At 39.0% G+C, this 14,395-nt stretch overlaps 1 protein-coding gene across 1 annotated transcript in view; it reads right to left on the bottom strand.

Moving 5' to 3' along the window:
• LOC145768347 (bromodomain-containing protein 3-like) overlaps positions 1-14,395 on the bottom strand; it is a 38,566-nt gene that overhangs the window by 9,115 nt on the left and 15,056 nt on the right. The window contains exons 9-15 of the mRNA XM_082579826.1: positions 14,107-14,365; positions 10,229-10,345; positions 9,841-9,995; positions 9,277-9,466; positions 8,799-8,934; positions 8,488-8,604; positions 8,171-8,287 (exon numbers count right to left, since the gene is read on the bottom strand). Coding sequence (XP_082435952.1) covers positions 8,171-8,287; positions 8,488-8,604; positions 8,799-8,934; positions 9,277-9,466; positions 9,841-9,995; positions 10,229-10,345; positions 14,107-14,365 — 1,091 coding nt within the window. The remainder of the gene's footprint in view (positions 1-8,170; positions 8,288-8,487; positions 8,605-8,798; positions 8,935-9,276; positions 9,467-9,840; positions 9,996-10,228; positions 10,346-14,106; positions 14,366-14,395) is intronic.

Raw genomic sequence — 14,395 nt, 5'->3', positions numbered from 1 at the left:
AAAAAAAAGTAGAACAATGCATGCTGTTAGAGGACTTCTTTTACTTTCGGGCTGACACAAATCTAGACTGCCGAAGGCTACACACGAGAATTCACAACTTTCCTCACAACTAAGTCTGCAATAACAAGATAACTCTGCGACGAAGTACGCACTTGGTGGCAAGAAAGTAATCATCCTAAAAGGATTCAGCAGCTTTGAAATAAGCTAGCTGGTTTCAGTACAACGTGTCATGTGAAATCACAAGCTTTTTTAAACTAATGTTCATCGAAAGAAATGAGGTATCTATTAGTCCTGTAGAATTTTCGGTCAACCTAGAAAAAATTCTTATAAAGACGAATTATATATCGTTGGAAAGATAATTTTATCAGCTTTTCAATGATGGGTTTTGTCATTTTTTTTACCTTGGGGAAAAAAAGTTACGGTCAAAAACGTGCCGGGGGGGTAAAACACTAATTTGCTCAATATTATAACACAATTATATACTAAAATATGTTACCTTTGTAACAGAATACAACACCATAAATTGGAATATTACTATCAACAAAGCAAACTAACAATCGAAAAGCAAAAATATAAAACATAACCTAATTAGGAGGTATTTATCACACGTCTAAGGGAGTAAAAGTTGACCGAGACGGAGATAACAGGATAGATTTCACCGAAATAAAAGGTTTTTCTTTTATAAGCAAGGATATGTAAGCAACACATAAAAGCTATCTAGGACGTAGTGAAGAAGGTTTTAGTTAAAATGCTATTTCATAGGGTGTTTTGTTACAAAAACACTGTGTCCCCCAAGTCCTGGAGTGCCAAAAAGCCCGGTCTTGCTAGGGTTAAACCAGCTGTGAAGATGTAAAAACGACATTTACAGTTTTAAGTTCTAATAAAATGTAAACACATTTCAATCAAAGTGATGCAAACGCATCCATAAAATTTATCTCTTCTCCCAATTCGTCATCAAACACGACTGTAATATTTGTGCATGTCTGATGATAGGCTATACTCTGAGGCCGTGGTGGTATGCAGCTCGTGGTGATTGTGGAAGGAGAGCCGGATTAATGTGAGAACGATTAGACATGACCATTTCCTCGTTCCTCTGTTTAGTGATTTGTGGTAAAGTATATGTAGACAAGTTTAAAAGTTCGAAGAACCATATCCAAGCCCTGCCAACTTGGTATGGAGACATGTCGTCTTCGTAGAAAACATCGGCAACATTTCGCAAACTTGCTTGATTTCAACTTCTCAAATAGACATCTTGCCGAATTTATGAACTGCTGAAGTTGTATAACAGCCACTCCAAAACAAGAACATCTACCTTGGCAATAACATCTCTAACTCTGTAGCACTGTCTTTGCTGGTAGTTTTTCCCTCTTGTAATGTTTGGCAAGAAGATATTAGAATAGTCACGGATGCACGAGATAAGAAAAGGACATCAGTATCGTCGAAGTAGCCTACATAGTTACAGGTGTCCTACCTACCGAATCAAAGCAACTTGAACGATTGTTGTATCTGCAACACTGGGGCACAAATGAACTTTAAAACCATTCAACTCCAGTTGTTTCGTTAAAGCCACCACAAATCTTTGTTTGTATATAGTTTGAAAAAAAGATGTTCCTTTCAGTTTGGCAAGAATTTTGATCATTCAATTCAACAGTTTGAGACGTCGTACCAGAGCGTTTTTGATGGGTGGAATCTCTGGTTGACACCGTGTCGTTCTTTGCTTGATGATGTGCCTATTAAGCCCGCTTTCCGACAAAAGCAGCGTCTGTCACATGATCCCTTGCAGCTACATCGAAAGATTTTCAAGACATCTTCTGGTGCAGTAGCTACATCCGTCATGACTGGAGAAAACATGTCATCTTTCTTCTGCCAACCCCATGACAATGGTTTCAAATCTGAGTTGCTTAAAGTTCTCTAAACTTTCAGCTGGTGATATACTCTGAGGCTGTGATAGTATGCGGCTCGTGGTGATGGTGGAAAAAGAGCCGGATCAACAGGTGAACGATTAGACATGACCATTTCCTTGTACTTCTGTGGTCGTTTCCCATGTGAGTCCACCCCGATAGCTTAATTGGTTAGCCCGTGACTTCGTGAACGAAGAAGCTTCATCAAGCTGCGCTGGTTCGACTCTCGGTGTGTGCGCTTGAGCAACGCATTCTAAGGACTGCTTTCCATTCAGCAGGACCTAATGGATGGAATAATTTCCCGGCAATAACACTTTAACAATCGGAAACTTCACTCTGTCAATCTCGGTAACTGGCCCTGCATCAAAAGCCTCTACAAGTATGCGAAACTATCAGGAATAACCTGTCAAGGCTTTGTCAGTCCGAGGATAAAGATTCAAAACCAACCCTGTAACCATCAAAAACAATAACGTTGGCGCGCAAGTGCTGAAAAAAGCTGATGTACTTTTTGAAGAACTCATGGAACTTCTCATTCTTCTTTCAGTCACAACACCACAACAAGGCACCACCATCAATAATTTTAATGGAGTCAGGTTCTTTTGTCATTTCAACTTTGTGCAAGATGTATGACTTCAGTTTTGATTTTTGCGCACTTCGTAAAATTCCATCTTTGAACAGTGACATTGGGTACGGTGATAACTCGTAAAAGAAGTATCGGTAGTCTGCAATGTCGTTTTCTGGCTTTCTCTCTATGACAAAAACCAATCTCAAAAAGTGTGTTAATGGATCAATGGTGATAGTATCATGATCAATTTTTAGACTGGCATAAAGGCTCTGTCTGTATAGCATTTATTTGCTTATCTTCTTGAAAGAACAATTAGTAAAGGTTTTATCATCAAGTTCAATTTGGATAAACGCCCCTATCTCCTCAAATCGGTCACTGGTCACACTGTTGTTGTTATTAATCAACCCTGAGTCTAGAGCCATAAGCTGAACTCAAACGGATTATGTGAACGAAACCATAGGTTTGTACTTTTTTTTAATTATTATTATCACGTTTGGTTCTTCCAGCAAATGCCTCTTTGTGTTTATCATCAGAATTTGACAATGATGAGACTGTACTGAGTGCATCTGTCACTTCTGCACACTTGTGCATGGTTTTATTCCACACCCTTAATACATTATGCATGGTTTTATTCCACACCCTTAATACGTTATCGGTGGTGTCCCTGCCGATGACTCCGCCTTTTCCTTTTAAAGAATTCATGAGAATCAGTTCAGAATTATGCCCATACAATTGTTTGTTAGAACGCCTGACGGTGTGATTTCCGTACATAAATTGCTGGTAGACATCTGAGGGACTTGTTTCCAACTCTGCAACTGTTTAAAGATACAGGCGACATGTTTTTGCACAATTATTGTGACCTGTGGCAGCAAATAGTTTCAGCATGCTTTTTGACGCAGAAATGTGTAGTAACCAGTTGCTTGAATAAACTCTTCTCTCTGCTTGAATAAACTCCTGCACAACTGAAACGTAATTGACATAGCTCAACCACAGAGCTGATGTACGTGATTCTCGTGTGAACTGCTCCTTGTTATCGGTGAAAAATGCCATCATCCTTTGCTCAATGTTATCATTATTATGATCAGAAGGACTGTCTGAGTCATACAATTTCTCCAAGGCACTCTGCTCTCCGGGCGTCAACTCACTCCAAAATTCTTCCAACATAAGGGACAGAATAGCTGTTGCGCATAACAGATGACCTCGAACAGCGCGGAAAACTGCCTTCCCACTAAACATGTGCCCTACCTACAGTTACAGGAGCGTATGCTGTCTCAAGAGCTCTTCTCAAGCCACTTCCTTCCATAAAAGAACCAATTGATCCCAGAAAACTCATAAGCTGGTGAAAGCCGCCCAATCGAACAAATACGCTCATGTTCTTTGGTGATTCTATGTCGTATGCATTTATATGAAGCTGTTGGTCGAAGGTTACACATGCCATTCGGACATTCAGTTTTTGGCACTGTTCAACCACAAACGATAGAAACGAGTGTTAAGCTGTTAAATCTGCGGCGTGTAACCGGTAACATGGTTACAACAGACTTTGGCTTAGATTGCAATGTTGTTTTCGCACTCATGTATCCAGACCAACTGGGGCGTGACTTCTTGAAGATGTAAGATGCGCTCCAGAGAAGATCAATAAAGCGATTGTGAAGGTCCTCCTGAAAGTAATTATGAAAAACAACTCGGTTTGTGTGGCATTCTGTAATCAAATCATGATTCCAATCCTATACTGACAACGGTGTACATCATCTTCCTTTTTTTTTTACATAGCCTACTGTGTTAAACAATGTCATTTTTTCTGTGGATGTTCCAGGTGTTGAATACCGAGCAGGATTTTCAAACCTTGTTCTGCATAGTACATGCTGGTATCTGGCTTCAGCAAACACCTGGTCGTGTGCACTAAGCAGTCGTTTCTGAACAGTTTTAGCAAGTTCATCGTCTCAACTTTGGCATAAAGCAAGTGTTACGTAATGTATTCCTGACGATTTTGTCCGCACCTCTTCAAGTTTATTTCGATCAGGGTGCCGTTCATCAAACATACAACTATACTGTATATTCACAGTAAAAACACTGCTTTTTAAAGTCGAACGATTGTTGATCTGACCTTGTCGATACTGTCTTGCTACTGGATTGTTCATTGCTTGAGGCTGAACGTTTCTTGGATCTCGCATGGTTTCTCAAGAAATTACGGCATGATGTATGGATGTATGTAATATGACCATTTTCTCTATTTTTCTCCATTGCAACCAGAGTTTCACAATCCATTTTCAAAGCATGACCAATTATAGTGTCCAAAGAGTGTATGGTAGGCTACTATCACTCTCGCAGAAATAAGCTCCAACATGACACAGTGAATCACCAGTCCGATAGACACTTAGCCTAACACAAATTGCTGTTTCTTCTTGACTTGAATCTATCTGCAATGTATCACTCTAACCGTAGTAAGTAAACTATAACATTATAAAGTTATAATGAACAACGACAGCTTTACTGGTGCCCCCCCCCCTCCCGTCATGCTCACTCTTACCCCCTGAAACAGATAAATATTTCTATTTTCATTTATACCTTTTGCATCTATATCCTGCTTTTCTGTTGATAATTCATAAGTTTCTAACCTTTTGTTCACCCATTACAGGAAAGATAAGAAAATAAATATTCTTATGTTAATTTTTTTTCCTAATTTCAATTTTTACCCCTCCGGCACGTTTTTGGTCGTAACTTTTTTTCCCCAAGGTAAAAAAAATGACAAAACCCATCATTGAAAAGCTGATAAAATTATCTTTCCAACGATATATCATACGTCTTTATAAGAATTTTTTCTAGGTTGACCCATTTTTAGACCAAATTCTACAGGACTATATGACGTTTGTTGGTACTCGACAACTGAAGTCACTGCTTATGAAGTCTAATCTGTTTTACTGCACATTTCATGAAGATGAAATGAAGTTGGTGCTGTGACTGGGTAAAGTCTATTAAACTTCAATTACTTCCTATTGTTTGTCAGTCTCGAGCACGTCCCCAATCATTGGCGCTTGTACTTTTTTCTAGACACCTGTTATGTTGGAAGTATTGTGGAATAAATGTGAGAATTGGCAGCTCAGTCCGAGTGAAACTGAGGACATTTGTTCTGGGAGATGTAACTTGTGAACGAAGCTCAACTTAAAAATTTATGAGAGGAAACGTAAGTGAAAAAGTTCATAAGAATCATCTACATTTCAAAGATGACAAAACTATGCAAGTACCACAACACTAATTCAGATAATGCCACTTTTAATTTTGAGCTTTTGACATGATTATCAAGCTGAATTTATATCTTTTTTGACATAGCAATGGTACAGACGCGTATAAAGCGAAGTCACAAGGACATGAAATTAAGTTGTTGGATGTTGCAAACGATTTATGAAATACTGAGATTTGAACAGCTGCTATTGCGAGTTTAGTGGAAGATATAGCCTATTGCAAATGCTTTATTTCTTTCAATGTAGCAATTACCTCTATCTATCTATACGATTTCTTGTTTCCCGTATTATCATGTAAAAAAGTACTTTTTGACTTGCTGATGAGTAAGTCCCTTTGTAAAGACCAAAAAAAAAATCTAGGGATTCGTAAGGAACAAAAACATGATCAAGAAATGCAGAGAAAAGCTGGAAATAAAAGTGTATAATAAAGACTGGAAGAGAGCAAAGCACCGTTTGATAGACAGGGCAAGTGCAAACGAAGAGCAGAAACCAATTTGACCTTTACGCAGACAGACAAATCAAAACTAAAGTGGTAATTAAACTAAAGCAACACGAAATGATGAAATTAGTTTGTTTACTGAAAGAGTCTAGCATAAACATTCAACACCGTGAACTTAGATGTAGTATTTCCATGTGGATCGCTTGAGTCACTACCACCCAAGTTGTGTTGTGTGACCTTTGTACACAGTTTCATTCTTTTTGGATTGCACAACTGTTGAAGTAAGAAGCGCCTGGTTTTCTCACACATTTCCCACTAAGCAAACTAGAATTTTTTACAAACTTAAACTTCCACTTAAAAGCTAGCAGAGTACACTCAACTATCTGGCACACGTGTTGAATGCGTATTAACACAACATTGTATTCCTAGGAACTCGTATGACCATCGATGCACATTGTGACGTACAGAAAGGATTTAGTGTATAAAACCAATTTATGTACAGCCAATATAACCAAGGTGCTTCAAATACAAAAATAATAGTAAAAGAAAGCCGTATATAAAACATACTGGATAAATGGTCTAACAAGCGATTAAAGTTTTGAAATAACACATATGCACGACATGAAAATGAAGCAATGCAGTAGTCAATGTTGCTGATCGAGTTATCACCAAATGTAAAGATTGACGTTGTTAAACCAATGGTGTGAAAAACAAAATCAGCAAGTTGGAAAAATACAGTATCAAGAGTACATTACAATGACTAGTACAATCTGCAGCATTGGAAACGGTCACTAAGCTGAACAAATGATGCACAAACGAAATTTTACGTAGCACCTACACAAAGCTAGCTTGAAGTGACCCAATGATGATGTCTACATTTGGCTAGCAGTCAGCATACCAACGCAGACATTGCATAACTTCTTAGGAGACTCTACCTGGCACACTACTTGGCAACTGATACAGGAATCTGCACAAAATTCTAGCAAGACTTCCAAAAACAAATGCTGTACTTTTAGTTGAAAAATTAACAAACATCTGAACTCATTTTCCATGTTTACACCAACTCATAACGGAATGAGATAGGTGAAAACATGGCAAACACATATGAGGTTCTTCTGCACACTATGCAAATGCAATGTTAATTTTGCCTTGTGTAGTGACAAATCAACATATAAAATGCATAACTGGACTGCGCAGTCACCTACATGGCATACAATTGTTATTAATCGTCAATTGCATCACTTTTTTTATGAACATAACGTTTGCAGCAACAAAGGTCGTAAACGCGCTTAGGATTTGCTTGATAATGCCTCATTGTCAAGTACAAGCAAAAATAACAATCATTCAACAAAACAACATATACTTAGTCGTCAGTAAGTGTTGAAAACTACATTGACTCAGTATTGACCAAGCTATTTATACACGAGAAATGAACACACAAAGCAATTGAACACATAGATAGATTTGTAAACAAGCGCACTAAATTACAATATAAGGTACATAAAAAAATACCACCAGGGCTAAGTTATACCTGTAACACGGCGAATTAAACGCCAAAAAGTTTGTGTGAAGAGATTTGCAACAAAATTGTAATTAGAAAAAAATACAGCAAATGTAAGGTACGGTCACAATGTGCACCGATATACAAGTCTTTTGTATCATTGAATGCCAATTAGGTGTGCCAGACAGACCCTCTTTTCGAGCTGACAAACGAGCTACTGTATATTCACTAACTTAAGCTGACTGCCTGCAGAAAATATGCCCTAGCTTGAGCGATCAAGTAGCGTCATTTCCGCGGGTAAACACAGAAAATAAGACTCTGAGCTGAGTCAGTTTCTCTCATGGCTGACTAACGTTAAAATAACGTTGAGCCACTTCAAAATGGCGCAATTCGAAGAATGGGTTGAAGGTATGCTTGAGCTGTTGATATTGTGACATGTTGCTTTCCACCCTTACCTGTCGTCTGCCACGAGAGTGCTGCAAAAATTTCGCGGGCGCTTAAGCTATGAGCAAGCAGCTCAGCTACCTGACGCGGAGTCGCTCGTGTCTGAAGAACTGGAAGTGGACGAATCGTCCGAATCAGATGAGCTGCTCGAGCTCGCTGACAATCGACTTTCAGATGCTCCGGCGGCACTCGATTTGACTAGAAACAAAACAATGAACAATTGTTAGCTTAACAAAGGGATAGAACAAAGAAAACTAGTTACAATATGGATACTGTTCTTTAGCTGTAGAAGTGGGACTCCTAACACATGCACGATACACTATGAAAAGGTGCTTCAAATATAAATTAGTTACAGTATTTTAATATTGTTTTAGGACATGCATTCATGCAACCCTCACTTTTCTTGGTCTTTTTCGGCATTCCAAGTTTGTCGCTGACATCTTCCAAGCGCTTTTCGAGTTCTTCTTTTTTCTTTTGTGTAATTTGTTCTTTTGTCGAGGCAGCTTGTTTTTTCGCTGTTTAAAATTTACAGTCAGCAAAACAGGATGATGATGTAATAATGAACTACAAACTACTTTCCATGGTAATAAGAGCCTGAGAAGTTGAAGTTATTTTACGAAAAACTTGTTTACAAAACTGAGTTTAAGACTTAACTAGTGTATCAATCGACTTTTTGAAATAAGAAACACTATTTTATTAAAACACTCACTGTACGGTTTGCGTGGTTTCTTTCTAAGGCAAGTCATCACATATTTCTCGAGTTCTCGGAGTGTTGACGGTTTGAGTGTCTCAAAATCAATTTCTATTTCATCGGGATTGGAATCTTTCAACGAAGGCTCTCTCGTCTGTGACAGGACAAAGTAAAGCATGAGATTGCTTGGCATCACAATAATTTCTGCCATACTGAATTATGCGCAAGTCTGCAAGTAATGCATTAGCCATACAGAGAACACACCGTACGACTGATTTATATTTTGGCAATTGATTAGTTGCAAAAAACATAAAGCATGAAAAATAAGCCAAGGTCTCAACTTGTTTGTTAAAACTGTTTAGGACGTATTGACAGCACAACATACGTGCGTATGGTAACCCGTCTAAACATAAAACAGACGAGTTGTTTATTCTGGTTGTCAAATACCACATAACAAAATACACACAGTGTGTACGTATATCGGTTGTTATATCACCTGTATGATGTGCACCACCCGACCGAGTTTATCTCCAGGAAGTTTGTTGATGTCAAGAGACAGTTGACGCTTCTCGTCGTAAGTCATTGGCTTGGCGAGCTCACTGTCCTCATTGTCAAACTCATCACTTTCGTATTTGTATACATCAGACTGGTTAGCAGTGGCAGCATTAGTTTTCTTTGACGTTTTTCTGAAAAATGACACGTGAACATTGTCAGTTTGCGCATGGAATGGCAAAGTTAGCATACACATTACACAGCCACGCCATTGTTATTTCGAACGTACTCAGTTTTCTAAAACCGGCTAACCACAACCTGCGCTACCTACTTAACTGGCTGTTCACAATCTATACAATTCGATACTAATAGCAAATATTCTAAAACTACTATCAATCAATCAGATTTTTGGTTATTAGCTGTATCAAGTAACATCAATTTGTTTACATTTCTCTGTTTCATCGATGATAAATGTCCTAGTATTGCTGGTTAGTTTCGTTATGGTTCAAACAAAGTTCCCTTTCTAGTGAAATTGTATTATTTTTATTAGATTCTACAAACTTCTCACCCTTTTCTTCCCTTTTTAGTAGTTTTTGCCGGAGTAGGCTTTGAAGAAGAAACAGCAGCGGATGAGGTGCTGGGAACAGGAGGTGTTGGCAAAACGTTCTTGTTTTCATTTTTAACAGCTTTGCTTTTTCGTTTTGATTTTGGATCAACACTGTCCTGGAATTGCAGAATTAACGTGACCTAGTGCCTTCATTTTTGGTGTTATATATGCAAGTTTCGATAGGTGCTATATTTTCAAAACGTTTAAACGGGAGAAACAAATTAATTGTTTTTGCTGATGCAGTAAAATCTTGTCAAGCACAGCACAAATAAACGTATTTGCAATTCAGAAGAAAACTTGCGTAAACCAGAAAAAATTATACCAATCATATCTTTTAACTCGAAGATACCTCCTTCTCTTTGTGCTTCTTTTTATCTTTCTTCTTCTTCTTTTTCTTCTCAGTTTCACCAAGTAATAATTGTTGCTGTTGCTTTAGTTGCTTAAGTTGCGAGTGAACCATCTTCAACTGTAAACGAAAAATTGTTACACTTAGTAAGGATGACTTCACAAAACAGGTCTCTAGGGTCACGGCGGCTGAAATGTCGTCACAAGGCCCCTGAAACTATGGCGCCAGTAGGCCATGTTTGGTCGGCGGCTTCCACAAGCCAACACTATTTAACTCCGTTGGCAGTTGAAGCTTTTTTTCTCCACTTGCGTTTGTACGTGAAACTGTTCGCTCTTTCCTCGCAACCCTTGTTTTCAAAAACAAGACAAAGCTTCTAAACATGTTTCAGAGTCTTGTTTGCGTTGTTTTTAACTGAGTAAACGCAAAAACAAGAATATTATCAACGATTTCGAATGATTAAAAACACAAATTTTAGAAGTTTTATTTTGGCTGCCGGGTGCGAAAATTTGGCTACCGGTAAGCTCTGGTAGGCCAAGCTTGGTCACTTACAGGCCTGAAAACATTTCATTTGCAATGATCTTTGTTTGAAGAAAGCATCACTGGCTAGCAGCTACACCTGCACCTCAAATGCAAAGCTGACTTTGGCCCGTTTATTTAAATTCTAAAACGAGGTAATAACTAATATATCGTCAGACTAATAAAATAATGGCGTAACTCACTTTTTGACGAAATTGAGATATTAGTGTTTTGTAGGTCCCTAAAATGTAGCGCATCTGCCACATAATTTTCTAAGACCTACGTTAACGGGAAAGTGGTAGTTTCGTAAAAATGTCAAATAGCCTAACTCAAACGCATGACTTAGGCCATTTTACAAATCTTTTTAATCGTTTGCTGGAAGTAAAGCTTTCCTCCAACAGAGCAGATGGTCAGAAGACGACGATCTAAATTGTACAGAAATAGAGCTTCCACTTTATCACAAGTCAAGACGATTAATTTAGCACAAAATAATTATGTTTTTTCTATTCTATGTATCGTAATCTTGGCCATTTTCAAGTAACTACCCTACTTAAATCTATCTGTTTTCTTTCTGTTCCTTTGAGAAGCTTCATTTTCCTAGCACTCTGGTAGTGCGACTTATCACCTCACACTGTGATACAGGTCAGATCTTCTCAATGCGCCGTTTCTCGGAGTCTTCTCGCACCCATGGCAGGTTTTTGTAGCAAGTCATTGTTGGATACGGTACCTAATTAATTCTCAGCTTAATATCAGCGACTTCATAAGCTCGTTGCTGAGTTCTTCGCCATCATTCTTGAGTTTCACAGATGGGAGAAGGAGAACATAGGAAAACATAGATTTTAAAACGTTTGAATTGACTTTTATGTGTAGGTAGCTTAAATGTGCCAAAGTGGGAAAAGAGGAAAATCACTTTTTGGTGAAATTTCTCAATGACTTGCCTACTGTAGATTCCCATTACTGTAGAAAGGTCACAATGTACAGAAAGAAGAAATTCTTGTACCCTGGAACTATACCATAACCCAACTTTATCGGCAATACAAAGAGCTTGCTTCTTCTTCTCTCGTTTGACTTGTAGTAGCTTAGATTGGCAATGCCTCATCGTGCAGCCATGATACGGTAGTTGCGCCCAGTTGTCGAATACCAATGATTTCACTTGGGGGCCGTAAGATGGGACATTCGTGGAGTATGTGTTGCATTGTTTGTTCTGCCGCTCCGCAGACACATATCGGCGTATTATGCAACCCTCATCTAAGCAGATTAGCTCCAGTGCAGCCAACGTCACATCTGATCGTGTTCAATGTGACCCATGCCTTTCTTGCGAGGTCTGCTCCAGGAGGGATGGATAGTGCTGGTATAACTGAACACTGGGGAGGGATATATGGCAGCTCGTTCCATTCCTGGGCCCATATCTCCATGCAGCTGAAGTTCTTATCCACAAGCTAAAGTGCTTGCTGAATCATCAGGAATACTACCATTGAGCACAGCCTTTTTTAGGGAAGTATTTCATAATGAGAACTTCTCCGTTTTCAACGTCGGCTCCAGCTCGTGTCCCAGCATTGGTTGATCTTCAAATTGAGTTTGGATGGTGATGTCGTATGTGGCTTTGGAGGCCCAGTCTGTGATGGAAAAGACGTGGGCAAAAGGCACTGGGAGACGATCATCATATATCCGCCGCCAATATGTGAAACCAGGCTGGAGGCTTCAAACTCTACCAAGCCTGTTCCCGTTACCCGTGATATCATCGCCATTGGGCTTTGTTTGGTCCAGGTGCAAATTGAAACAATTTAGGCCATTTGCTTGTATGTTTATTTACGGTGGTCGTAACTACGCGAGGGCCACGCACACACTCTTGGCCAGCTCCATGTCCACTGCGGCCCAATAACATCGAAACGTGCAGCTTCAGGGGAACTGGTTGCAACGGGCTGCCGGGTGCTCTGTTCATACCACGTAAGGGTCAGTGCGACGTGTGTGTTTCATTCGAAGACAGTATTATTACCAAGGAACAATACGATGACCATATCAAGTTGAAGATTGAAGCTTGAGATGAGAAGACGAAGACAAAGAGTCCGCTAGCACAGTAAAATCCGTATGGACAATGGATTTACAGGCTGTACTTCTGTGTCCTAAAACTAAGGCAAGCAGTAGCCTATTTATGTAGCCTACTATAAAACCAAGCTGCAGGTACACAATTTTACACTATTCAATCTTGAATCAAAAGATGCTTATTGCTCTATTTGGAATGAAACAGAAAGTGATTTTCGCTGTGAAATATTCGCTTTCTTGCAGTTTAATCATTTCGAATGGGTAATTTGTGGAAGCCCCGGTCTGGAGGAGATAGTTATTTGGAGTGATGGGTATGGATATCAAAATAGAAACTCTAATGTCTCTAGTGCCTACTGTGCCCTTGCATGGAAGCATGACATCACTATTACTCAGAAGGACCTCGTGGCTGGTCTCACTCAATTGGAGTGCGATAGCATGCACAGTATTATCGAGCGAAAATTGGTAAACAACATTTTTACGACGAGAGATTACGAAATTATCATCCAGAATGCCAGGATCAGACCGCATCCCAACAATGTACAGAGGATGCAACACAGTGATTTTATGAAAATCGATGGATGATGCTTGTTGAGTATTAGGCCTGGAAAGAAAGCTGGAGATCCCACGGTTCATGATCTTAGAGGCCGAAATCATGAAAGCAGTGAAAAGGCATTGTACAAGGTCCCATTATGTGAGGCTGCACAATGGAAGGATCTGCCACAGCGGTCACAAACAAACTTAGACGACACTACATGGATTCCTATTTTTTCAAGCCATTTTCCAATCAAATTGAGGAAATACAATGATCTCCAATCTATGAAACATGTTATGCCAACATTGTGCCACTCCTTTTTTGATGATTTGCCTCATTACTGATAATTTATTCAGCTTGTCTTGCCAACTGTGAACTGTTTTTGGGCGAAATATGCAGTCTAGCATGAAATATAACTCCTATCGTTAGATTGGAGTTGCTATTAGGGATTTTCCTGTTAATTCTAGTCGTATTATCACTGTTATTATGTCACCGTTAAAAAACTCATATCGATAAAGTCAAAATATCAAATGGCCTAAGTCATGTCAGTGCATTCAGAAAATGGCCTAAGTCATGCAGCCCATTATGGGATGCAAAATGAAACAAATCAAAGTATACATGCTCATTGTACTTGTGTCGACATGCTATTTTCGTTTAACTGTACAATAAATATGATAAAAACAACCGTGTAGACAGTTTTTTTCGATTATCTCAAAACAAGAAAAAATGAGTTACCGTACGCCATTATTTTATTAGTCTGACGATATATATTGTTATGTTATTGACTTACATGTTCATCTAAAGTAGCCAACTTTTTATTTCGTTCATCTTCTTCTTCTTCACTTTCCGACGACGACGATGAACTTGATTCCGATGAAGAGTCAGGAACTTCAGCGGGTGATACATGACGATGCTTCTTTGAACGCTTAACTTTTTTGTGTTTTTCTGCGGTCACAGTAGTAGCATGCTCTTTCGTAGAAACAACCTCATGAACAGGGGCAGGAGTAGAGACCACAACAGGTTTTGGCTCATCTGGCATTTTTGCAAATCTGTTGACAATTCAGAAAATAACTTTTAAT

This window comes from Aplidium turbinatum, chromosome 4 (assembly GCF_918807975.1).
Source record: "Aplidium turbinatum chromosome 4, kaAplTurb1.1, whole genome shotgun sequence".
NCBI classification, from domain to species: Eukaryota; Metazoa; Chordata; class Ascidiacea; order Aplousobranchia; family Polyclinidae; genus Aplidium; species Aplidium turbinatum.
This window is presented reverse-complemented; position numbering and strand designations above follow the sequence as displayed.